The sequence below is a fragment of the Eublepharis macularius genome, chromosome 5 (genome assembly GCF_028583425.1).
Source record: "Eublepharis macularius isolate TG4126 chromosome 5, MPM_Emac_v1.0, whole genome shotgun sequence".
Classification (NCBI taxonomy): domain Eukaryota; kingdom Metazoa; phylum Chordata; class Lepidosauria; order Squamata; family Eublepharidae; genus Eublepharis; species Eublepharis macularius.
In genome coordinates, this window is record NC_072794.1 from 129,009,042 (window position 1) to 129,035,110 (window position 26,069).

A 26,069-nucleotide genomic window follows, 5' to 3' on the forward strand; every position below is an offset into this window, starting at 1 on the left:
ATACCACAGTCCCAATCCAAACTGGGCCCCTGCAGCATTTGAGAAATTAGTTCCCCACAACTGTTGCCTGAGTGGAATGAGAGTTCAATCAGGGAAATCTTAGTCTTCAGCTACATTTTTGACGCACTTTAGAGACTAAGAGAGTGACACCAACTCCCACCTAGAAACACTCGCTCATTTGCTCTAGAGTGTGCTTAATTACCTGAGCTCGACTACTCTCAGCTCCTCCCTTGAGAAAAACCTGTTGCCATGCCCACTGATAATGCTGGCTGGCCACTTTGCCATCTCCCATGGTCTCAGAATGCTTCAGAAAAAAAAACCCTGACATGTGCACGTACAATGTTACAGGGTGGGAAGACAAGGGAGTCCTCCAGCCTAACAAAGAGGATTGCCTGCTCCTTTACTGCTAGGACAAGAGGGACTGTATAAAAACGGATATGCAACTGTTTGTGAAATGCAAGCAAAAAAAAAAAAGTAGGCATAAACTGCTGATGAATGAAGTACAGAGTTCATACTTCTGAAATGAGTAGGTGGTACATATTTCTGCCCACCCCCAGCTATGCCAACATCTGCTGGTGAGATTTGCTGCTTCTGTTCACTTGTTCCTATTGTTCTATCAAACTACTACTCCATATCAGAGTATCTTTTGTAGTCTGGCTAACTCTGGCTGGCATCCAACACTACGTGGAAATACAGTCACCTCTGGTATTTTAAGATACTGCTCCCAAGAGATAGCAGCGGCTAAACAGGGTAAAAACCAACTTCTCTTATGGCTCTTCAGGGATGTAGAAGGCATTTGATCCACTTTTCTTACATGAAAAAGCTACGCAATTAAACTAGCTTCACAGCAGGGAATAAAGCCTGAAACAGCACTTATGGAAAGCTGCTGCTACAGAAATAAAAACCCTGCTGAATCAGACTGAAGATCCATCTAGTCCCGTATCCTGTTTCCATCAAAGGTCAGACAGGTGCCCGCACAAAGGGCTCGAGAAGAGCATGGAGGCGCACTGCTGTCCTATCATTGTCAGGTCTGTCACTGCTGATCATGGAGATTCTGTGTGTCTAACCCTCCCTCCGCCTGCCCACAATTTATCACAGTTTTGATACAACAGATCAAGACAAAGCACAAAATTAAAATTCACTGAACAAAATAAATACATTTTTTAAAAAACAAAGTTAGTGGCTATCACATCCTTTGTCAGTGAACTTCCAGTCCATGATGTGCAAAAGAACTTCTTTTGTCTTGTCTTGGTCAATTGGTATGATACTGGCAGTTTTATTTCTCAGTCCTGTTTGTCATATGACGTAACATCCCCCCTCTCATTGCCACAGTACATAAAGTTGATATTTTCCGTTTCATGGAAGGCTTCTTAAAATACGGTGACATGGAGACAACCCTGAAGTGGCATCTACCCACCCATACAGGGTCCAGCAGTTTTTGCCATGCTAGAACAAACCAATTATTTGTGGTCAGTAGCTGCACTGTACAAACTGTGTGAGAACTGCATGGGAACACACACAAATACACACACAAGATGGCTTGTTACCTGGAACAGAATTTCTATGCAGTTGCCTTTCAAGCTGCTATCTTAACCATGTGCCAGGTCACAAACTTGGAAATTCTAGAAACCTATTAGATAGGGATCTTACCAGTCAGGATATACCTACTCATTCTGGAGTGACACCTGCAAGCATCTAAAGACAGGTTTAACTCCTTCCTTAGTTTGCTGCTCTCTTCCTACACAGGCTCTGCCCCAAGACTGTGAAGCCGTTCCAGACTAGGAAAAGACTGCATAAGATCCAAACAAGCCAAAAAAGTTGGGCCAGGTATCAATCTGGAACACTGCATGTTTGCAAAAAGAAAATCCCAGCAGAGAAAGATGACCACAAGGCAACCACTATCAACACAAAATTGTTAATTTATTGTTATTAGGAGGCAAAAAATGTACTGTTACAAGAATCATTTCCCATCAGAGAAGGTCAAAATAAGCCAAAATATATTTTAAAAAGGAATAAATGACACTTTACAATTCATTAAATTAAAAAACATATCTCCTTGTGCAATTCTGTGAAAATGAGAACAGAAGAAAAACGATGCAGTTTAGAAAGTCCTCCCTCCCCCCCGGGAGCAGCTACGTGCGGGGTTTGGCCAGGCCAGGTGAGGTTGGGAAGGGCCCTGCAGCTTCACACCTGCCCACAGCTCAATGGGGCCAAGGAAGACACAGCCAAACGTGGCCTGCAGTCAGCTGTTCTCCATAGGGAGGCAGAGAGGCTAACACACGAAGCTTTATGAACCTTCCCATAATCACATCCCTGGACTCCCATGCAGCTGCTTTAAAGCCCAGATTTAACAGATACCAGCACAAGGCAGTAGGTAGCAACTGTACTGGTCCAAATTAAGCAGCCTGCCCAGGAATACCCCCCCCCTCTTTCCTGGTACAACCTGTACCTAGAAACTCAGATACCCCATTGCCCAGCCATGTGTGAAGCCAAAACTTCTCAACAGCTCACTCCTATTCATGAGAGAGAACTCCTCTCTTCAACTCCCACTGCCTTCCCCCAAACTTGTGAAAAGGCAGGTTGGACTTTCAACAGATTCATAAGAGTATGAGTGTGTTGGGGTGGGGGCAGTCAAGCCCAGAAAACTGACAAAAACCTTTGCTCTTAGAGACAAGGCTGTGGTCTGCAGTAACATCTCCAGCAAGACAGAGCGCAGGAGAGAAGGTTTCTCATGTCCTCTGTTCTGGAAGCCACATCAACAGGGTCTAGGATTTGATGAGTATGGATGAAGCAAGTGTCCCAGGACTAAGCCCTTGCCAAAAGGGCTTTGAGGGAAACTTATGCCGAAACCACTCCCCATCCCATCCCGAGCTGAATAATGCACAAGTGACTGCATAAGCAAGAGGCCTAGGATGAGAATTTCAATGAACCAGCCCTCAGGTCAGGCCCTCTCTCTTTGGTAACCCTCTTGAGCTCTTCCATACAATCAAGGAGGGCTTGTCATGCACCCTCTGCCAATCACTCAAAGAAAGGGCAGCAAACAGGCTGAAGAGGGCACTTGGCAGACACCACATATGGGCAGTGCAAGACAGCTGAAGGAGAGGACATTCTGGGTTTTTGGGAACACGATGAGGGGGAGCTAAACTCACATGGGGAGACCACCACATCCTTCCTGCTAGGACACAACAGGACAGGTCTTTGCCCCCGGGACTGGGGGCAGGGCAGAAATAGCACTGACTCTCGCCTATTGATTCAGACCAGAGGAGTAAATGAGAACAATACTGCTCTGTGAGGCTTTTAATCCCCCACCACAGCACTGAGCAGCTTGGGGAGGCAAAGACACAAGCAAAACCTGCTAAGGGTACCTGATTCCACCACAGAGAGGCAGCAGAGAGTGCTCAAGGAGGAAGGAGAGAGGAAGACAGGAACCACTGAAAGCCACGCTCCACTCCAGCCCTTACCCTGTGGATGCTTGTGACGTTCCCAATACTGAGTTAGGTACTTTCCCAGCCCCATCCATATCACTGCTGCCCCCAGACAGCTCACAGGCCCAGTTTAGTAACAGCGTAATTGCTTAAATTAAAAAATTAATATATACATATATATATATATACTGTACACACACCGACGACAACAGAACAGTGCCAAAACCAGAGTAGGGAGCAGGGGGGGCAGACAGTTTCTTTACAATAAAAACAGGAGTTCAGTCTCAGCAGAAGAGGAGTCTGGGGTCCCCTAAAAATACCCATCTAGGGAGAGAGGGGTGGGCGAGAGGGGTGGAAAGAGCAGGAGATGGGGGAATAGGAAGGAGGAGGTGAGCTTGGGCTTTTACAATGGCAGCTTCCCAATCCGAGACCTGGCTGAAGGGCTCTCAGCTTCGCCGGGACTTTGAATGCTGAATAAGCCACTGTAGGGTGATGTCTGTAAAACACAAAACATGTGACCATCAATGACAGCGAGAGACTGGCTGCTCTGTGCATGGCTTACAGGTCAGGAAAGCTTGCCTGGTTGCCAAGGTTGAGGGTATCCCAAAACATTGGGCTGAGTTAATGCTCCATTTCTACAGCTCTCCCTTCTTTTCAGTCTAACCTCTATAGGACAGCCACCCCAGCCCCACTACTTAAGGTATGGAGCGCTGGTCCCAGGACATTCTGTTTAGAAAATGAGCCACATCCAAAATGGAAGGACCATCTGATGAGCAGTCTAGACACTGCCATACATTTACCCCATCATTCCTCTGCAAGCTTTGTAGGGCACTCTGGCCTTCCATACTTACCAATGTTGTCCTTTTCTTTGCAAGAGATTGAATAGCAACAGATCTCTCGGTCTTGGATGGCAGATAAGTTCCTGCAAGAGAAACAAAAGGAGATAAGCCACTCAGGGGGGAAATCCTGCAACCAGAGAATATCCACGGAAGGAATATCTATGGAAGGTCAAGGAAAGGGACAGCACATTCCTGTTCTGCCTTAGCAATTACACACCTTTAACAGCGGGCCAGTTCAGAGGAACTCCCCCGGTGTAATGGTGGAACAAGCCCTCACCTTTCCTCCTTCCCTTGCTCCCATTAGACATGCATGTTTTCTTTGGGGAAGGGGGCAGAGGTCCCATGAATGGTACAATCAATATGCCACATACAACAAACATGTTGGGTTTTATGCACGTTACTCCCACATATGGATTTCTAGCTATGTGCTATAAATAAGTGTGTTCTAACTGTGGCTGACAAACCACCATAGTGGTAAGGGAAGGTTAATGCTGAATAATTTTTGCATGATGCTGAAACATACTGAGATGCCAGTTCCGAAAATGTTATGGAGACTATCACAGCCCCTGTTCAGAACAATGCGAATACCTCTCCCTCCCTGCTCCTCCAGCCTTCCAAGCTGCTTGCTTTGAACTGTGCACTGCATCCTTGAGTTATGTCACCATTTTAGAAAACAACAGGTATAAAAGACCCGTGAATTGCTTGCTTGCACTTTTTTCCCAACCACTTAACTTCATCTTCCAGGCTGCCATCAAAAAATGAGAGATGAAAATCATAGGCCTGCCTCTGGCGCCACCATGTGGTTCAAAACATATAGGGCTCAAGGTATTAACAAACACACCCCTGTCAAATCAAAGATGTCAGCAACTCTTTGCCCTGCCACAACAGTAAAGTTTGCAGCATCTGCATAGTTTTAATCCCTACCCAAGTTCAAAGATGAACACTGAGTCTTATGGCATCTTAAATAATAAAATATTTATTGTGGAGTATAGCCCACTCCAAATGCATGAAACATTTTTGATGCTATTTGTACAATCTGTAAACCAGATTTGGGCTTATAGAATTGGATTTTATGTATGGGTCTTTTCCCCACTACAGGTGTTAAATTCACCTAGTTAAAAAGACAGTATCATCATCATGACTGCTGTTGCCAACAGATCATTTTGTTCTCAACTTATGATGCATTTGGCCTTTGCAGAGGACACAGACCTACTACACCTTAGATTTCCTGGCTGTTTGGTCCCTCTGATGACATCTGTTTTTGTCTCTACTCATGTGTATCTCTCCCTGCCTACAGCAGACAAGGCTTCTGAGGAGCTGGATGATTCTGAATGATTCTGCTCCTATAAGTGTACTGATCTTTAAAAGCTCAGTTATTTTCTGCAGTGGACTAATAAGGCCACCCTCTGGAATTTTACCAACACAACATGCAGCCTTGTGAAATGAGCTATGGATCTGCACTCCTGCAAGCGCAGTGCAGGCATTCAAGAACAAGGGCTCTGAGCTCAGAGCAACCTTAAGAAAGAGAAGCAGATGCACCCCCACTAGCCTTCCTGAATGCAAACTTGGTCCCTTACAAGGACACCGCTAGAAAACAGTTAACTAGATATTTGCATCTGGAAATGTCCTGATGGTGTTTATATCAGTCACTTCAGAGCAACAACACTCCCCCCAACCCAGTCTTCCGAAGCAGGCTACAAGAGAGACATGTGAAGAACTGTGCATGTTTGGGAGAAGCAAGCGAGCAACCCTGACTGCACAGCTCTGATGCCTGACTTTAAGAGCCCAGGTCAGGACTCTTTCTCCTGCTTCTAACAGCTACATGGCCTGTTGGTCGAGAAGCAACTGTGATGAGAAAAGACTCCCTCCCAGGATGGAGGAACTGAAGGGCCAGATAGAATCAGTAAAGCTCCTTGAAAAATGAAGGTATCAGCACAGTATACATGCTAATGTCTCTAGAGCACTTCCTCAAGGCAGGCACCAGCAAAAGAAAACTACTATAGCTCAACACCTCACGTCAAAGATATTCCACTGAGGAAGCTGGAAGTGGCTGGGCTTCAGGGATGCAAGTTCAAATCCCCTCTCTGCCATGAAGTTCATTGGGTGGCCTTGGGCCAGTCTCTCTCTTGACCTAACTTATCTCACAGGGTTGTTGGGAAGACAGAAAGAGGAGAGGAGACACCACCTTGAGGAACTGCACAATAAAAATGTTGCAGAGAGACACCTACCCTCACTCTCTTTTCCTGACAAAAGATAGATAAGGAAGGTGCTAAAGGAAGGGGAGAGAGGAGGAGCAAGCAACAGTTGCCCTGCCAGGGGGCAAGGAGGGCATGAAAGACACTTTGCAGACAGTTCCTCCTCCCCACCACTGAGAACTGGCCAGAAGATATTTGGGACACAAAAATATGCTCGTCTGGAGCACAGCAGGAGGCACTTCAGATCAAGGCCTCTGGGGTTTACTGAAAGGCCCCCAGGGGAGGAGAGAGGGACAGATGACTCATCCAGATGAGAGAGGGACAGATGACTCATCCAGATGAGAGAGGGACAGACAAGCAAGCCCAGCACCAAGCAAGAGGACAAGCAGGACTGCAGCAAATCCCAAGCACTCACACTCACAAATGTTGCTACTGCCTAGGCTTGTGATCCGTTGCCTGTGTTGGAAACATCCCAGCTTGAGTTCTTTACTCGTATATACAGCACAGTATCACTGCAACGCACACACCTCAACACAGCTCGGCAATGGTCTGTTGCAAAGCAGGCAGGAATTGACGTGCAGGGAGTACCTGCAACTCAAGCACAACAGCAAATACTCACATCTTCTCAATGAGCTCCTTCTCATCCAGGGCGCCAGGGAGATCTCGCTTGTTCCCAAGGACTAGGACCTGCAAGAAAGAACAGGGCACAGCCCTCAGCATGGCAGGCAGGTAGCTGTCTATTTCTGGCACAGTCCAGGCAGCTCCACTGGTCAAGCAATGTGAACCCCATATACCCAACACTTTCAACAGAACTCTTCCAACTCAGCAGCCCTCTCTCGAACTCAAGCGTGAAGTGAGAAAAGCCAGCTCTCTTCACAGACAGAAGGGTATTTAAATTATTTTTCAGAACTTTTATCCCACTTTACTCCTGAACAAAGGACCCAAACAGGCTTACATTGAAATTAAAACCACAGTACCAATAGCAGAATATTAAAACAGAGACAAAAAAAGACACAAACACCCTGAAATACCCACTAAGACAATTCATCTTGCATCTCCCAAATATCTGAGGGTACCTTCCAAACAGTCTCTGAACATTTGTCCCGTAACACAGGACTTACCAGAGTAAAAGCCCAAAACTGGGCAGAGGAAGTTCTTTAGATCTGCAGGTAGGGACTGCTAGAAAATTCTGCCACACAAGTTCTGTATGGGAACAGATTCAAGTATGTGGGATGCAGGCTGCAAAGGACTTTAAAGATAAGAACCAGTGCCCTGAGAAGCTGGAAGCAAACAGGCAACCAAAGTAAAGATACCATGACCAGCTCACTCCAGTAAGTAACTGGCCAGCTGCTATTTTAGATCAACTGAATTTTCCAAGTTGTCTTCCTGAGCTGCCCCATGATAGCTCGTGTTATGGTAGTCCAGTCACCATAGGTCACCATAGCATGGATAAAATTGGCTAGAACAGAGATGGCTGCTTCTGGAAACTTTTTTAAAAAGGAAAGCTTTGGATGATCTCAATTCAAACGTTTAAAAAGCAGGTGAGATAGTAATGATCCCTGTTGAGCCACGCAGCACACCCCAAACCTCTGATTACCCTCTGAACCCAGTTCTAGATAAGAGACTTAAACCATATCAGTGCATTTCTCTGATTTCTACCCTATTCTCCAGGTGCTTCAATAACATGGTATGGTTGGCCCTATCAAGGCAGCAGAGAGAATAGCAAAACTAAAAGAGAAGCCTTTAGCCATCTGCAAGCAATCTTAAGATCATCCTTATCAATCTGCAAGTGGAGATCACCCACAGAGCAACAAAGGCCATCTCAGCCACATCACATGGCCTGAAGCCAGCTTGAAAAGGGCCAAGGGCAGATGAGTCATTCAGAAAACTGAAGTTGGTCTGCCACCACTCACTGAATCATGTTCCTTAGAAAAGCAAGACTGCAAACCGGCCTATGATAGAAAGAAGTATCTACATGCATGGAGATGGAACTGCAGATGTTTTCCACTATACATTGTCTATCCCTGGACAACCAAATCCAGGAGAACAGTGGCAGAGGTGCAGATGAATGCAGACATGTGCCTGTAATCCAGAGCTTTTCCCAGATAGAAGAGACCTGTCAAGTCCCTGGCCTCCATACATATAAAGCTCTTGTATGGTGCCTAGTTTCAGCATATGTTAAGAACAGCTTCAGATTTTGAGAAAGCAGATCTCTATGAAGCAGGGCTAGCAAGAGACTTCACGGTGGATGCCTCACACAGACAAGCAGCTTTCCTGTTGTGAAATATACCTGAACCAACACAATAGTGAGCATGCCCACTATGGCATATCATCCTAGGCATATTCACCTCAGATTCACACATGTTGCACCCACAGTATTCAGAGTTTAACAGGGAGTTGTTTGTCTTGATGACTTGCATTCACTTGCATTCACAGCCACATGGAAAAACTGTTGCTCTTTCTCGCATTTTGTATGCATTTTGTATGCATGAAACAGCTTGCATGAGAAACAGAGGGGAAGTAAAGTACGCCAGCCCTTTCTTTGTTCTACATCTATTAGGGAAGGGAAGCTATCTGACCTCTCCACTAATAGCAGCTGTTGCTTGGATAACATCAGGAACAGAAGAACTGGCAGGAAACGAGCCCCTTTTCATACTCCCGAGCCTGCTCCTATGGGAAGTTATAGTCACAACTACTGTTAGTGGACCCTGTTTCTACTGATACCTCCAGGAGCACATCAGCAAGAGAAACCCAGACAAACTCACCCGGAAAATCAAACTTGTATAGGTCGTATCAGTACAGGACAAATTACTCAAAGTGATTCATCGGCTGTTTTTTTTTTCTTTTTAGGTAACAGTAAAAATAAAAGTTTTTTCAATGCAAGAATAAACAACACTAATTGAAGGCAACTATTTAAAAAACACAGGCCTCTTAAATGACAATTTCTAGCACATGGCCAGTGATAAAAGCCATTCATAAAATAATCACACTATAGTTGAGAGTTATCAACATCTGCTTGAGAAAAAATAATTTAAGCCCACATTTCTTTCTCTCACTCACATGACGGGGTGGGGGGGGGGAGAACCATGTGTTCCCAAAATGTCTTCACATGTATGAAAAACAGTCATTTCTAACCACCAATTTACTCCAAAAAGTGGTGCCACACACATTTTCACTACAAACTATACAAATGAATGTCTTCCATTTTCTTCTGCAATTTCTTCATGCCTGTCCATCCACCCTCTAGGCCATCTCAGATGGCTGCAAGAAAGGAGTCCCCAACAGTAACCTGAGCCTTCCTGGACTTTTTTAACTTTCAAAAGTCACTGAAGTAAAATGCAATCCAGGGCTGATACGAAACTACATGTGATTCATTGTGACAGTGTGACTACTGAAACAAAAGCTTAAGAATCTGCCAAAATTCTGCAAATAGTTTGAAGATTTATTAATGCAAGAGATCTACTTGCCAAGTAACAGCAGGATTTGGAGGTGCAAAGAGATGGCCCTCTCTGCATATATCTAAAACATCCAGCATCTTGCGTGGATGCAAACATTTACCCATAATTCTGTGCAAACTGTTTCTGCCTGAGAAGTTTATCATCAGAGAAGGGCCAAATTACGCTTTAAACAAGAGATGCTATGGTGGGATCTTCATGCTTAGGATCTCACTTAGTAACAGCTGTGGCTGACAATGGGATCCAGAGAAGTGCTGCTGGCCAACCTTTCCCCATCCCACGTGACATTAACGTCGCATCTCCTGGTCCACTTCTAGGAAGATCAACTTACAGGGATGCCCTGGAGCTGTGGCTTATCGAGCAGGTTGTGAAGTTCATTCTTGGAAGCCTCAATCTTCTCCTGGTCTGCAGCATCTACCATATATCTGGAATGAAACAAGTGTGTTAGAAGAAACAGTTGCCATTGCAGGGAACAGCCAAAGCAAAAGAAAGAGAAAAAATTAAATATTCCACACCTGACTGCCCCCAGCAAACAAAACAGCTTATTCTCAGCCTTCAAGTGAATCTCAACCACTGACAAGTTAGGTTCAGATATAAAGGAAAACCCTGGCCTGCAAGCTCATGAACTATCTTCTTCCCCCTTGCATATTACAATATTATTATGTATTTCCAAGTCTGCAACAAACCATGACTTGCTGATTTGGATGTAACCGCAAACTATTTTTTATTGGGAACCTAGATATACCTAATTATCTGGCCACAGGTGAGGAGGGAGCATGAGAGTCTATGAATCCCCCAGGTTCCTTCATGTAGCTGCAAACTACTGTTTGCCATTATGTCTGTCCCAAGCCAGGTTTCTCCCACTACTTATCCTGCACTCCATTTGCTTCATGTTTTCCCATCCCTTTTGGTGTTCAGAGATTCCTGACTCCCATAAAACCTCAATTTAGCTATTAGAATACTACATACTGGTCAGACTTGTAGAAATCCATTTAATTCACACAGTCTGCATACTATATGCACTGTTTAGTGGGAGCTATTTGATAGGGCATAGGAAAGAAGTTTCTCTTGGAAAAGACAGCATACAGAGAAAAGAGGAAGCAGGATTATTTTCAAAGGCTTTCCAGCCATCAGTCACGCTTCTGATTTAGACTATAAGCTCCTTGGGGTAGAGACCTCTTTTTAGCTTAGTTTATATAGTGCCAAGTTCATTGCAAGTGCTTTATAAACTAGTGCTCCCTAGACCCTTGCCCGTTGTGGCTGGTGAAGGCCAGCGCAGAAAGGCGAGGAGCTCAATTGGAGGTTATTATTAATCAATCACTGAGTTCTGGGGTTTTCCCTGGAGTGCTGAAGGAAGCCATGGTGAGGCCTCTCCTGAAAAAAACATCTTTGGACCCCACCGATCCGTCCAATTACTGACCAGTCTCGAATCTCCCGTTTCTGGGGAAGGTGATTGAGCAAGTGGTGGCAGAACAGCTGCAGGTCTTCCTGAAGGATTCTTCTGTCCTGGACCCATTCCAGTCTGGCTTCCGTCCAGGACACGGGTCGGAGACAGTACTGGTCGCCCTCACGGATGAGCTTCGCAGACATCTGGACTGAGGTGGGTTGGCGCTGTTGATTTTGTTGGACCTTTCAGCAGTGTTCGACAAGGTCAACTACGAACTGTTGACCCACCACCTCACCGAGGTGAGGATCCGAGGGACTGCCTTGCAGTGGCTTGTCTCTTTTCTCTACGCTTGGGGACAGATGGGGGTGCTTGGGGAGAGCTTATCCACATGCCAGTTTTTGGTGTGTGGCGTCCCACAAGGGGAAATACTCTCCCCCTTGCTATTCAACCTGTATATGCGCCCCCTTGCCCAGCTGGTGCGAAGTTTCGGACTGGGTTGTCATCAATATGCGGATGACACCCAGTTGTATCTGTTGATGGGTGGCCGGCCTGACTCTGTCCCTGATGTCCTAATGAGAGCCCTGGAGGCTGCGGCTGGATAGATAAAGCAGAGCCAGCTGAAGCTGTACAGTACGGAGGTCCTGTACTTGGGCCAGGAATTGCCAGATCTGGGAATCCGGCTCCTGACCTTTGATGGGGTGCCGTTAGTGCCTGTCTCATCAGTCCGGAGTCTTGAAGTGATACTGGGTACCTCCTTATCGATGGCCAGGTGACAGCAGTTGCCCAGTCTGCATTTTTCCATCTTCGACAGGCCAGGCAGCTTGCACCCTATTTGTCGACCCACGACCTAACTACAGTGATCCATGCAACGGTCACCTCCAGAATAAACTACTGCAACTCGTTCTACGCAGGGCTTCCCTTGGGCTTAACCCGGAAATTACAGCGGGTCCAGAACTCTGCTGCATGTGTCCTGATGGGCACACCATCCAGGGCACATATTACTCCCATCTTGCAGCAGCTGCACTGGCTCCCCGTCGAGTTCTGGATTAGGTTTAAGAGTTTGGTTTTAACCTTTAAAGCCCTAAACGGACTGGGACCAGCATACCTGCGGGACCATCTCTCCCCATATGTACCCAAGAGAGCATTAAGATCTGCAAACAAGAACTTACTGGTGGTCCCCGGCCCCAGGGAGGCCTCGTTGGCCTCGACCAGGGCCAGGGCCTTTTCAGTCCTGGCCCCAATCTGGCAGAACTCTCTGTTGGAGGACACCCGGGACTGCCAAGACCTTATGTCCTTTTGGTGGGCCTATGAGACGGAGTTGTTCCACCAGGCAAATGGCTGAGGCCAGTCTTTGACTTTGTGATTGCTTAGGTGCCTTCCTACCGGTCTCCCACCAGGGGGGTGACAAAGTCATCTGCCCCCCATAAGTGCTATCACCAGAATATGATCAAGCTATGGCCCCCACCCACTCCTCTTGGTTTGTTATGTTCAGACTGGGAAAATTGGAGGGGGCCGCCATCTGATATGCTGTTTTAGGTATTTACATATTTATGTTTTTGTATTTTAACTCTTATTTATATATGTTTACATATTTTAAATGCTCATTGAGCATTTTATTGTACCCTGTATTTATTTACGTATTTGTTTTTTGTATTTTAAATCTTATTTATATATGTTTACATATTTTAAATGCTCATTGAGCATTTTATTGTACCCTGCCCTGAGCCTGTTTGCAAGGAGGGTGGGCTAAAAATCGAATAAATAAATAAATGGCTCTTGTGAGATACAAGCTTCTCATTTCCCCCACACATACCCCATTTGTGTGTATAATAAATAACCCCTTATCCATGTTAAGCCACAACCTACCAATTCTGGCATTCCTCACAGTTAGTCTCTGCTACATATCAGAAAGAAATGGTTTCCTTCTCTTTCTGATATGATAAGAAGCCAGGCCAGTTTGGCTGTTGATGTATTTCCTTCCGATGCCTGTCAAGCACAAGGGAAAGCAAGACTAAGCTATCTGTACCTAGAGCTGGACAATTAATTAACTCAGTTGCCTCAACATGGAACAAATGTGATCCATTTGACAAACTGTCCCAAATACAGATTATGCAGCGTCTAAAAGACCCTGAAAGCCCTGAAAACTATCTAGCAAGTCAGCATAATCCTAAACAGGGCCATACCCTTCTAAGCTTACCAACGTCGATGGATTTCAAAGGGTATAATGCTGCTTATGAATACACAGTAAGGCTCCCAATGCATGCTTCAAGCATCACCCAAAGGAGGCGCTTCTCAAGACTGCACAGCATATCACATCCACTGGATCCCTAAGGCAAGTGATCGCTTCTACAGGTAAGCGTTGCTCTTTCTGAAATTATTCCATTATTCACATGAATCTGCATTTCCTTACCATTTCCCCCCAAAAAACATAGAGCTGGCAAGTATAATCTATGTTTTGCATGTAAACATGAAAATTCTGCACCTGGAAGGCCAAGTCCTCTACCCAAAATTCGGTCACGTTTATAAACACGGGACATGCTTCCAGTAATCATACAGAAGTCTCTATGGCTAGGGTGGCTTTCTTCAGGCCAGCAAATCCTTCTACTGCAGGCATTCAAGCAAAAGAAGCACTGCTCAACACAAGCCCCACCTGGCCACGCCCACTTCCAGAAAAGCATTGGCAGGCACCCCAAAAGGTGTCCACAGGCACCCTGTACCCACAGGCTCTGTGTTGGTGGACCCCTGCTTTAGATGTTGGACATGCTGAAGTTTCCATACTGTTTTCAAATGCCATTCCATGTAAAACACATTAATCTAACATGGATGTAATCGGATCACGGATCACTGTGCCCAGAACATGCTTTTTGAGGAATGGCCAAAGCTGGCATATCAGCCAAAGCTGATAAAAGGTATTATGCACCACAAAGGAAATCTGGACCACCAACTGCAGGCCAGGATCCAGCATACCCCCAAGCTACAAGCCTGTTCCTTCAGGGGGAGTGTAAGACCCTCCAGGACAGGCTGACTCCTCAGTCCTTGAGCAACTTTCATTGCTGTCTGTGTTGAGCTACAGTTTATTGGCTCTCCTCTGTCCCATTACCATCTCCAAGCACCTGCTCAGGACTTCAATACACCCAACTGTCTCAGCGGTTAAGGAGAAGCAGAGCTGGATGTCATTCGCATATTGGTAATACTTCAATCCAAATCCCCTGATGATCTCTCCCAGCAGTTTTGTGTGGCATGGAAGACAAGATGGAATCCTGAGGCACCCCACAGCATAAATGTCATGGAGCTAAGCAGCACTCCCCCAACACCACCTTCTGGAATCACTTGGTCAATTAAGAGCGGAACCTCCAAAGCGTGGTGACCCACATTCTCAACTCAACCAGCCTCTCCAGAAGGTTACATGTTTGATGGTATCAAATGCTGCAGAGAGGTCCAGGAGAACCAACAGGGGTGCACTCCCCCATAACCCTCGCAGCCAAGATCATCCATCAGGGCAACCAAGGCTGTTTCCACCCTAAACCCAGGCCTGAATACAGGCTGAAACGGGCCTGGATAATCCATCTCCCCCAAGACTGCCTGTTTGCAGAACAGAGGAGAGATGCAAGAGCAAGTCCATACCTTCAAACTGCAGTGTTAAAAAGCCAATTATTTGAAAACTTTTTTGAAACTCCCCTTTCATTATCGTAGAGATTTTTCAAGTGCTTATTACCAAGAAAAGACTTTGCCTGAGCTAATCTGTCTTAAACCTACTTTCATTCTGCAAAATTCATTTTATTCTATTAATTGTTTTGCTACACAAGCTGGATGCACACAAGTTTTAACTAACTCAGTTCAGTCAGATTAATCTTTGTTCTTAAAACACCTTCATATATTTTGTTAATAAGACTGTATGACTGCAATGAGTGAAAATGCTATAATTTTATTTAACAAATTTATAACCTGCCTCTCTGCCATCAAAAGGGCTACTAAGGCGGTTAACAAATTAAAAATACATAATAAAATCACATCGTCAAAACCATTATAACCAACAAAAACATATCTGTGACTGTGACACTGTGACACTGAGAGATCTCTGTCTTTTGGTGCTACACCTCTGAAGATGCCAGCCACAGCTGCTGGTGAAATGTCAGGAACTACAATGCCAAGACCACGGCAATACTGCCCGGAAAACCCACAACAACCATCGTTCTCCGGCCGTGAAAGCCTTCGACAATACAAAAACATATCATTAGAACAACTAAACCCAGAGCTAAAATACATACAAAAACCCCAGCAATTAAAACACTGAGGAGGAAGGAAGGATCACTGAGGGAACGCCAAACAAAACAAAGAAAGCTTCCCCCCACCCCACCCCAGGTGAAAAGACGGCAACAGAAGGGGACAGGTGAGTCTCCCTGGGGATAAAATTTCAGAGTTTGGGTGCCATAGCTGAGAAGGCCCTCTCCTGAGTTGCCACCCACCTAATTGCAGAAGATGAAGACATCTGAAAGAGGGTCTCCAAAGATGACTGTAATAGTTGGGTAGTTTCATAAGGAATTAGATGGTCCTTCAGGCATGTTGGTTGCAAACAATACAGGGCCTTAAAGGTCCACACCAGCCTGGAATTGTGCCTGGAAACAAATTGGGAGCCAGTATAGATTGGCCAGGACTGGAGTGATATGATCCCTATGACCCACTCCACTTAACATCCTGGCTGCAGCAATTTGCATCAACTGAAGTGTCTGAATTCTTCTCAAGGGCAGCCCCATGTACAGCACATTACAGTAATCTAGATGTAACCAGGGCATGTACCACAATGGCCAGACCTCTCCTGCCCAGGAAATGCTGTAGCTGGCTAACCAGCTGAAGCTCGTAAAGGCACTCCTAGCCACAGCAGCCACCTGCTTATCCAGCAGTAGTCCTGGCTCCAAGAACACCCCGAAACTATGGACCTGTTCTTTTAAGGGGGTATGTGACCCCATCCAGAACAGCTGACACTTTAAATCCCAGGTCAGACCTTCTGTTCATCAGTAACACTTCTGTCTTGTCAAGCAGTTAGTACAAGTCATTGTCCCCACACAGCTTCAGGCAATACACATTTATATGAGTTTAAAAAATATCAAACATAATGGCTGTCAAAGAGGAAAGGTGTTACGAGGCAAAGTCCTTGTGATGCCTAATGAATGGAAATTACCAGCTCTTCCTAGGATATGCTTCTATGAGAAAACTGAACTTCTGGACAGATGGTATTTCTGTTTTCAGCATTCTGAAAATACCAAATTTCTGTATCAAGGTCTAAGATCAGGTAGGAATTACTCACACTATGGCGCTGACTCCACGGCAGTACCTCTCCCACATACTCCGAAAACGAGGCTGGCCTCCGATGTCCCAAAGCTGTGGGCAGAGAAGCAGCTTGGAAGAACAAGGCTCCAAACTAGAATGCGAGGCCTCACAAAGGCATGTGTTTGCTTCCATTCACAAGTGATCACCCCCTTTTACCTGCTTTATTACTTCCCGTGTCTCAATTACATGTATGTGCTTTCACGAAGACCCCCACCTGCTTCCATTGCTAAAAAAAAAAAACCTGAACAGCTACCACAACAAAATTTCCTAAAAATGCTCTTCTGCGATGTTAGAACACCCAGTTCATGAGAGCATTCCCTCATTCACACAAGATGCAAAACAGTCATGTGTTCACATTTTTATTATGAATTAGATTAAAATACTACATATTTACTATCAATTGTATAAAAGACCCTCAACAAGGCAGACCTGGTGCCAGACTAATTAAATATATTTTAGAACTTTGCTAAACAAAAGCACATGAGTCGGGCTGAGTGAGACAAAATCTTATTGGTCGGGTTAATTAGACCGACTTGGTTAATGCTACTCTTAGTAGAAATCCTAAATGGAGTTCTATAATAAACACCCATCTGCCTTCCAGCCTTGAGCATGAGCAGATAAGGCAGGATAGAAATGTTATAAATAAATAAATCTTCAGATGTATGGTGTCTAGTTTTAGTAAGTGGGAGTCTACTCAGTGAGGTAAAGAACATTCCGAAATTCTGATTTTTATCCAGACTAGAAACCATTACATATTGGAGAAGGAGATGTTTTTAAAGCAAGTATTGTGAATTAAACCCCATACGTCTTCCTGAAGTTTTGTTAAGCCCTTAAGTCAGTCTCCAACAGTCGCCCAAGCCTCGCTGTTTATTTAATAAGGATACTTTGCCTCTTACCTTTATAGTAACATTTCCTTTGGTGATCTTCCTCATGTTGAAGCCCACTGTTGGGATCATATCTTCATTGAACTGCCCCGACTAGAACAAAATAAAACCTCTTCAGTCATTTATAGGGAAAGGTTCTGTTAACAGTGTATGACAACAGCAGTAAAGCTCCTGAAAATCAAGTAAAGCAATCACAGAAATAGGTGCTCTAGTTCAAATTCTAGCTGGAAACAAGTAACTACTGGAGAGACTTTGCAAAGCATTATGCATTCCCAGTACTCTAGAACCGTGAATAATAGAAGTGACTTTAACAATGCCATGGAATAAAAAAAGTAAAGGAGAAAATGAGTACCAAGGCACTTGAAATACTACCTTCTGGTGCATAATGGATGAGCCAAGGGGCTGCACGCTCCACTACAGCTCACTGGCAGTAATCAGCTGTTACTCAGCTATTCACCGCATTAGGAACCAGTGCTAGTGCTGCTAACAGGGAGTGTTTCATTGCATTGAGTTAAAAAACAGTTTACCTGCTGACAAATGCTCTCATACCACCTCGCTCTTGGGACATGGGCAGAGATGGCATGGAGACACAATGCTTGCTGAAAGCAGTCATACCAATCCATGTTGGCTGCATGGACAAGGACGACCAGAAATGATCAATGTGCCCAAGTTTCAGGTTTTAGTACAACATAACATGTCTACAGAAAAAGGTTTCCTCTGAGTAGCTGATTTCTGCTACATTATTGTATGTTGTGTTTATGTGTGCATGTATACAAAATAATAATAATAAAAATAAGATTTTTTTTTAAAAAAAGAGAAATTATGAAGGTAGTATGCCAGTAGGGGTTGGGGGCTATTCAGTGTTTTGCACTGAGTGTCATATGTATGACTATCTGCCCAATGGGCAGAAGTCTTGGGTGTGTGCTTGGTGCAAGGAGCTCCTGGTTCTCAGGGAGTGAGTTTGTACCCTTGAGGCTGAGGTGGCTGACCTGGAGAAGCAGACACAGTCAGTCAGACACATGGAGAAGACTCTCGGGGACTTGTTAGATGTGTCCCACTCTGGGAATGGCTGCCCCACCGCTGCCAGAGAACATGAGGGTCAAGAGGAGACAGGGCACAGTGCTGAGGATAAGGGGAATATGCCCTCAGGAGGGACCACTTCTTCAGCTGGTGAACAAGTATCTTTTCACACCAAGGAACCATCCCTGGGCAGGGAGGGAGGGGGGCTCTTGGTAGTTGATGATTCAATCCTTAGGCGGGTAGACAGCTGGGTGGCAAACCTGTGTACTGACCGTATGGTGACTTGCCTGCCTGGTGTGAAGTTAGCGGACATCATGTGGGTTTCTAGATAGGTTGGTAGACAGTGCTGGGGAGGAGCCAGTGGTCATGGTACATGTTGGTACCAACGATGTGGGGAAATGCAAGCGTGAGATCCTGGAGGAAAAATTTAGGCTGCTAGGCAGGAAAGTCAAGGCCAGGACCTCCAAGGTAGCCCTCTCAGAAGTGCTTCCTGTTCCACGCGCAGGGCCAGAGAGACAGGCTCAGATCAGGAGTCTCGATGCGTGGATGAGACAATGGTATGAGGAGGAAGGGTTCAAGTTTGTGAGGCACTGCAATGCTTTTTGGAATGAGCGGGAGCTGTACAAAAGAGACAGTCTCCACTTGTCCTGAGAAGCAACCAGGCTGCTGGCGCTTAAAATCAAAAAGGTGGCAGAGCAGTTTTTAAACTGAATCTTGGGGGAAGGCTGACAGAAAACGAAATGTCTTTGGTTCGGGATGGTTCATCTCAAAGAGATGAAGGGTTAGCTGTTACTTTTCTACAGGGAAATGGATTAGAGCTGTCCACTGAGATGGTGACAAACAATATGGACTGCCTAGAGTTGGGGCGAAACATAGACATTGTGGGCATTACAGAAACTTGGTGGGATGAGGAAAACCAGTGGGATACAGAAATTCCTGGATATAAATTATATTGTAAGGATAGGAAGGGAAGGGTTGGAGGTGGGGGTGGCTCTGTATGTCAGAGAGGGTATATAGTCCAGTAAGATTGAGAAGGTAAGAGAATTAGATTCGCTTCTGGAAATGCTATGGATTAAAACAATGGGCCCAAAAGGAAACTTAACTCTAGGAGTTGTTATCACCCACTGGATCAAAAGATGGAGGATAATTATAAAATGATGGAAGAAATAAGGATAGCGGCAAGACGAAATAACTGTGTAGTAATAGGTGATTTCTTGTACTGTGTACAATTCTGGTCACCACACTTCAAAAAAGATATTATAGCACTGGAAAAGGTGCAGAAAAAGGCAACTAGAATGATTAAAGGGATGGAACACTTCCCCTAAGAAGAAAGGTTAAAGTGCTTGGGGCTCTTTAGCTTGGAGAAACGACAACTGAGGGGTGACATTCCTTTCTCACAATACAATGGGCACTCAATGAAATTGCTGAGCAGTCAGGTTAGAACAGATAAAAGGAAGTCTTCTTCACCCAAAGGGTGATTAACACATGGAATTCACTGCCTCAGGAGGTGGTGGCAGCTTCAAGCATAGACAGCTTCAAGAGGAGATTGGATAAACATATGGAGCAGAGGTCCATCAGTGGCTATTAGCCACAAGGTATAGATGGAACTCTCTAGGGCAGTAATGCTCTGTATTATTGGTGTTTGGGGGGGGGGCAATCAATGGGAGGGCTTCTAGTGTCCCTTCCCCACTGGCAGACCTCCTGAGGACACCTAGTTTTTGGCCACTGTGTGACACAGGTGTTGGACTGGATGGACCATTGGCCTGATTCAACATGGCTTCTCTTATGTTCTTATGTGCATGTGCTTGTTTTAAAATTAGCCACCTGTCCAGAGCAACTTGCTTGGCACCTTCCCTACTCAAGTTCTGAAGATGGAATAGCAAGAATCATTTTTGGTTGGCTGATTCCCCCCAACCCCCAACAAGATGCCCAAGGGGCTACATAAAGCTACTTTATGTAGCCCAAAAGAACACAAGTAGCAACACTACAAGTTTTCCTCTTAGCCTTAAAGATATCTGCATGCCAAATAATTTGGCCTTTGCTCCATTCCATAGTTGGTTTCTATGGAGACTCAACCAATAAGACATATTCTGTACCCAATAAACTCCATGGGAACACACTTACACATTGCATGGGCTGAGACAACTTAAGAGAAGAAATTTTCAGCTGGGACAAACTTGCTTAGCACTCATCCTCCTGTTGATTATGATCAAAGATCAGCCAACAGCAACTTAACATCATGATTCACATTGTGCTTCCAACCCCAAACCCTGAGCCAACAAGTTTTCACTTTATTCTCCAGCCTGTTCCTTTAATTTATATTTACACAATTATCTACACTTTTTCCACAAGCACAAAGTACCTGAAGAACTTGAAAGAGCCAAAAATGTACCTTCCAGGTCCTGCATTCCCACCAAACTACTTCCCTGCTAGGTCAAGTGGTTATTTTATCTCCTCAAACACTTCCTTTAACTATAGAGTGGAACACTAGTTCGTTTTAAGTTCCTCTTCAACATTTTATCATCAGCCTTATTTACAAAGAAGACAAACACACACAGCAACAGCTCACATCATTGGAAATAAAACAGCAGCAGTCCCAGAAATGTGCAAACATCACTGGAGCACTAAGGGGTTCTGGTGCAGACATGCCCTCCGGCAAAGTTTTTTTGCACTGTTAAGTCTGCTCTGTGAAAAGCTATTATTACTTCAGATCTGACTGGTGTACAACAGTGCTTTACCATTTCATGCCTTGATGTCAGAAGACCAAAGAAATTGGTGTGCCTCAACAAAATTCAGCTCTCTGCTTTCTTTCAGTGATTTACAATCTTAAAATTACTGGCATTCCAAAACTTTTCTTGCTTTTAATCTGGACTGCAAAGTTTTATGAGCCTGCAAATCTCCAGCGATTCAGCTCAAATCTAACTGTCAGCGATGACTTTATATAATGTTCTGATTAAAAGAACTGAACGCTTTTAGCCATCAACTTCTCAAGATATGACACATCAGCAAGTCTTTCAGCATTCCCAGACTCTTCACAGTGATTTTGCACTGAATATGCTTCCCCCCTCCCCTTTCCATTTAAAAAGCCAGATCCTGATGCCAGTCAAGGAGAAAATAATGCTTCTAATAGGTCACCCAGTGCAGTCTGCATCTTGGAATCAATAGACCGTGTTTCCCTGGTGTTTGGATCTCTTGCAAAGAGAAGAATACACTGCCGTAGTAACTTGAAGCATCCTTAGTTTTTCTGAAACAGCAAGACCTTGTTACTCTACGGAGAATTACTTTGAAATGAAATTTAAAATGCATACAGAGCATATTCATATTCCTAAATATGGAGGTAAATCCTTAGAGATACAGATCCCACTAAGGTTTTGGCAAATACCAAAAAATCCAGAGACTTTAAGAGAAGCTGGAAGAAAGCTGCTGAATTAAATGTGTAATTAAACATGGTGAAACAACCAACAATGCACGATTCATGATAAAACAGTTAAATCTCAAACATGCCAACCAGCTTTTCCACTCGTGCAAAAGGGATGGAAGAGCCCCCTCTTTGATCACCAAAAATACTATGCCTGAGATTACAGGACCTGCAGGGATAAAGGTCACATGAGATGGGGACTATAATAAGGACGGAAACTGGATGAGATTCAATGAGCAAGCTGGCCAACCCATACAAAGCAAGCTAACAAGCAGAAGCAAAACTAAAAGTGAGTGCTTGAGGTCATCTGTAAAGGAAATCCCATATATGTATCTCTTTCTTTTAAAATGGTTGAAGTTAGAGGTTTAACTTTGTACATAGCTGGAGAAAAAAACAACTGGGGACAAAGAATCATGTAAAACTGTAGGAGTTTCCTGTGTGATGGTGCTGCCAACATCTGATGAGAACATAAGGACCAAAGTTGCTGCACTTTCGTATTGAAGCTCTTATGCTTTGGATTTTGGACCATTTGGTTTTAGTTCTTACATTTCAATCCTATGGCTCCTCCAAGGCCAGCGGGTATACATAGGGACTTGAGAGGTTGGTTAGGGAGAGACATGGGAGACATATCTAAGACCACCAGTTGGCTGCATGGCTTAGTGGGGATTTCAACCCAGGAGCCTTTTGTCCCGCATTCTCATCAGCTGCTCTTCTAGTTGCTCAGGGCCAAACTAGACTTGAGGACTTCCTCAGGTCTAACCCATTGACACTGCTGCCATTTTAATGCCTAATGTGGCAATTTTGGTTTGATCCTGAGTCCACAGCACGGCTGGATAAGAACATGTGTGAATGACTGTTCTAGCACTTCAAAAGGCATGGGCGGGGGGGGAGAACAAGAGCACCACATCCAGTTTCGCAGCATTTTTAAATCACCCTATTAGGCTTTGAAAAGAGCATCTTTATCCACTGGTTAGACCCATGGCTGCTGTCACATCTAGTTTGGCCCTCAGCAAAGGGTTCTTTCTAAACAGTGGAAGGAACACAAATGACCTATTCTCCACAGCGTGGCTCCCCCAAGCCCCAACTCCTGAAGCAATGCTCCAGAAGGCTGAGATTTGGTGCCATCGCTGAAGATAGCAAAGCAGAGCGCCCCCCGAAACTGGCTTTCCTGGAAATCACTCCACTTCACCTCCACAAGTATAAGAAAAGCTCAAGATCTTGTTGGTCCAGAAGGTGAACACTTATTGGGTTACTTCTTCAGAGAACTGTATGAGTAACAAGAGGGCATTTGCAAACATACATGCAGGAGACAGTTTGTTCCTTGAGTTATAACTCATTCATATCACAAAGGACCAGAAAAGACAATTGTTTTGGAACGACACAGTACAGCTTTATTGTATTGCAAAAGGAACCGTCTGAAATCTGGAACAACCTGCCCTGTAACAAATATTGTTGTGTAAGTAAACTTTCACAGAAACAGGCTCCAACAGAGATTTGCTAGGCAGCAGAAATCCTGCACATAGAAGCTCCTTTTATCTCCTTATTTTCCCATATCAACACAGCAAGAGTACTAGAAATCAGTTCTTCCATGACAGATGAGGAGGCTCCACAGCTAGGTATCCAGATTGATCATTGTTCTTTCCTTAAAGCGTTCTGTTTTGAAGATTTAAAAAAAGAAAATGTCTAGTACTTTTTAAGGAATTTTTGAAAGTATGTTCAGGTTTAGGTTCACCTGTGAAAACCCTCCTTCCACATTTGGATATTAATACCCCAAACAGGCTGATAACTTGCTTATCAACCAGTGCTTGAGCTAGTTCATGTAACAGAGGCTGCTCAGTAAATCTAGCTCTTAACAGTGGGAAAATTTTAACTAGGGTCAAACAGAAGGATATATGAATATGTTCTATTTTAGGCAACCTCCATTCACAGAACAATTGGATACGAACTGGACAAAACTATGGCTCTCTCGTATGAATAAATTTAGATGCAGATTACTGGAGGAAATATTTTCCATCCCTGATACAAGCATACGCGTTGCCCACCTGATGCAAAAAAATCCTCAGTGTCTCAAGTCTCTTCAATGGAGTGTTTATAGAACCAACACAAGGTTTGCATGCTACGTTTTTGTTCACAACTTTTTTCAACTGCTCCCCCTGGAACTGGGTAATCTTGAAATTTGCTTACCACATCCTGGCTTTTCAAGAACAATGCAGGGCTCTTTCTGAAGCCTGGTCAGGGATTGAGACTCCACTTGACATGCAAGGAAAAACTAATGGTGCCCATATCACAGTAAATTATATCACTTTCTGAATACCAATGAAGAATAAAAATGATGTCAAGAGTAAACACTGTTTATGTTGGAGAGAAACAATTCAACAGATAAATCTCAATGTATGGATTCAATGTCACAAATAAAGGTAAACACAAGGCAGTTTTCTTTACTTGGCAATACAAACTATCTAATCATTCTAAACACCTTTCCTCCTACTTTGTCATCCCCATGGGATAAATGAGATAAAACTAATCTTGTTGGCCGAGTTCCCCACAACTGCATGAGTCATACCCAACTAAGGTTCACTTCTGCTACTAGAGATTTTTCCTACAAACAATAGAGAACAGCATCAGCTATGAAAGTATAATTCTATGGCATGTGATATCATTCCACTGTGGCAGGAGCAAAACTATGTCCCAAAAAGACAGTATGTCACTGAACAGGATTTACCAATCTAGCCGAACAAAGTTCCACCAAGGCTTTCAAAATTACCTTTCAACAAAGGAGGCCCAACTACTACAGCACGGTAGCTAGAAAGGAGCATTAGCAGAAAAAGAGACACTATGGAAGGAAACTAACTCCGTCTATTTTAAAGGTAAGATTTCATGAACTACAGTCTGTAGAAACTCTAGTTTTTGTTCAGTATGTGAAATACCTTTAACAGAAACAGCAAACCCATCTACATTACAAACATTTATCAGTTTTATACCATTTTAACCACGATTGCTTCTCAAAGAACCCTGGGATTGATTGGCCTTCTCTTAAATTGATGTGTTCTATCTCTTAGATGGACATGTTCTATCTTTGCTTTCCCCCAACCCCGCCCTCTCTTCCTCCAAAGAACTTAGGGCACAATAAAAATAGCCATGCTGGATCAGACCAACAGTCCATCTAGTACAGCTTCCTGTTTTCCCACAGCAATAACACTGATGCCCCTGGAAGCTTACAAGCCAAAGCTTCCTCCATTGTTGCCCCCAGTGACTGCCATTCAAAGGTAACTGCCTCTGATTATGTAAGTTCCATTCAGCCATCAGGGCTAACAGTCACTGGTAGGTACTCCATGAATTTGTCTGAATCCTTTTCACGCATCTCACATTGGGAACTATGACTACAGCAAGCAGCACTGAACTCCAAACTCCATAAATCATATGTGTTGTATGAAGCTCTGTCTTCGTTCTATTCAGTATCTTTTGTTCACCAACTTTATTTGGTGACCACAGTCCTAGTCGTGTTAGAGGGAGAAAGTTCACACCCTGAATAATTTAATAAACCTCTATCTGTTTAGACACTTTTTTCCCTAAAAAAAAGTCTTAAACTCTTTAGCCTTCCCTCATATGGAAGATGGCTCCAGATTTTTGATCATTTTTTGGTTGTCTTCTTCTGCATCTTCCAGCTTCAATGCAGAAAAGTTCCTTAGATTGGAGGAAGACAGACTTCACTGAGCAGAGTTGTAGTATATATGCCAATGGTTTCAGCACTGGTAACTATCCAACATCCTGCGCAATGAAGATGGATACATACAATTGAAGGTAACATCTTCCACAATGAATATGGACACACACAATTTATTCAGCTCATTTTTTCATAACCTTCATTTTTAAAAAAATAAATGTACTTGGTTGAAACAAAAACTTGGGCTTTCCTCAAATATCGTAAGATATATCACATCTCCAAGCACTTCAAACAAGTGCAATGGCCCAACACGGATGGGTCTGTTCAGTCAGCCAATGCAGAAATAGCTAGGGAACCTCATCTCTTTCCCCTTCTCTCTTTAAACTTTAAATAATCCATCCAGCCAATTTATAATATCTTGAAAAGTGCATCGTTCTGGGCATACAACATACTG

At 44.1% G+C, this 26,069-nt stretch overlaps 1 protein-coding gene across 1 annotated transcript in view; it reads right to left on the reverse strand.

Moving 5' to 3' along the window:
- Window positions 1-1,899: 1,899 nt before the first annotated feature.
- Window positions 1,900-26,069, reverse strand: part of ARL8A (ADP ribosylation factor like GTPase 8A) — a 53,468-nt gene continuing 29,298 nt past the window's right edge. The window contains exons 2-7 of the mRNA XM_054980600.1: window positions 17,526-17,606; window positions 16,607-16,680; window positions 10,246-10,339; window positions 7,079-7,146; window positions 4,277-4,347; window positions 1,900-3,921 (exon numbers count right to left, since the gene is read on the reverse strand). Coding sequence (XP_054836575.1) covers window positions 3,872-3,921; window positions 4,277-4,347; window positions 7,079-7,146; window positions 10,246-10,339; window positions 16,607-16,680; window positions 17,526-17,606 — 438 coding nt within the window. The 3' untranslated portion in view covers window positions 1,900-3,871. The remainder of the gene's footprint in view (window positions 3,922-4,276; window positions 4,348-7,078; window positions 7,147-10,245; window positions 10,340-16,606; window positions 16,681-17,525; window positions 17,607-26,069) is intronic.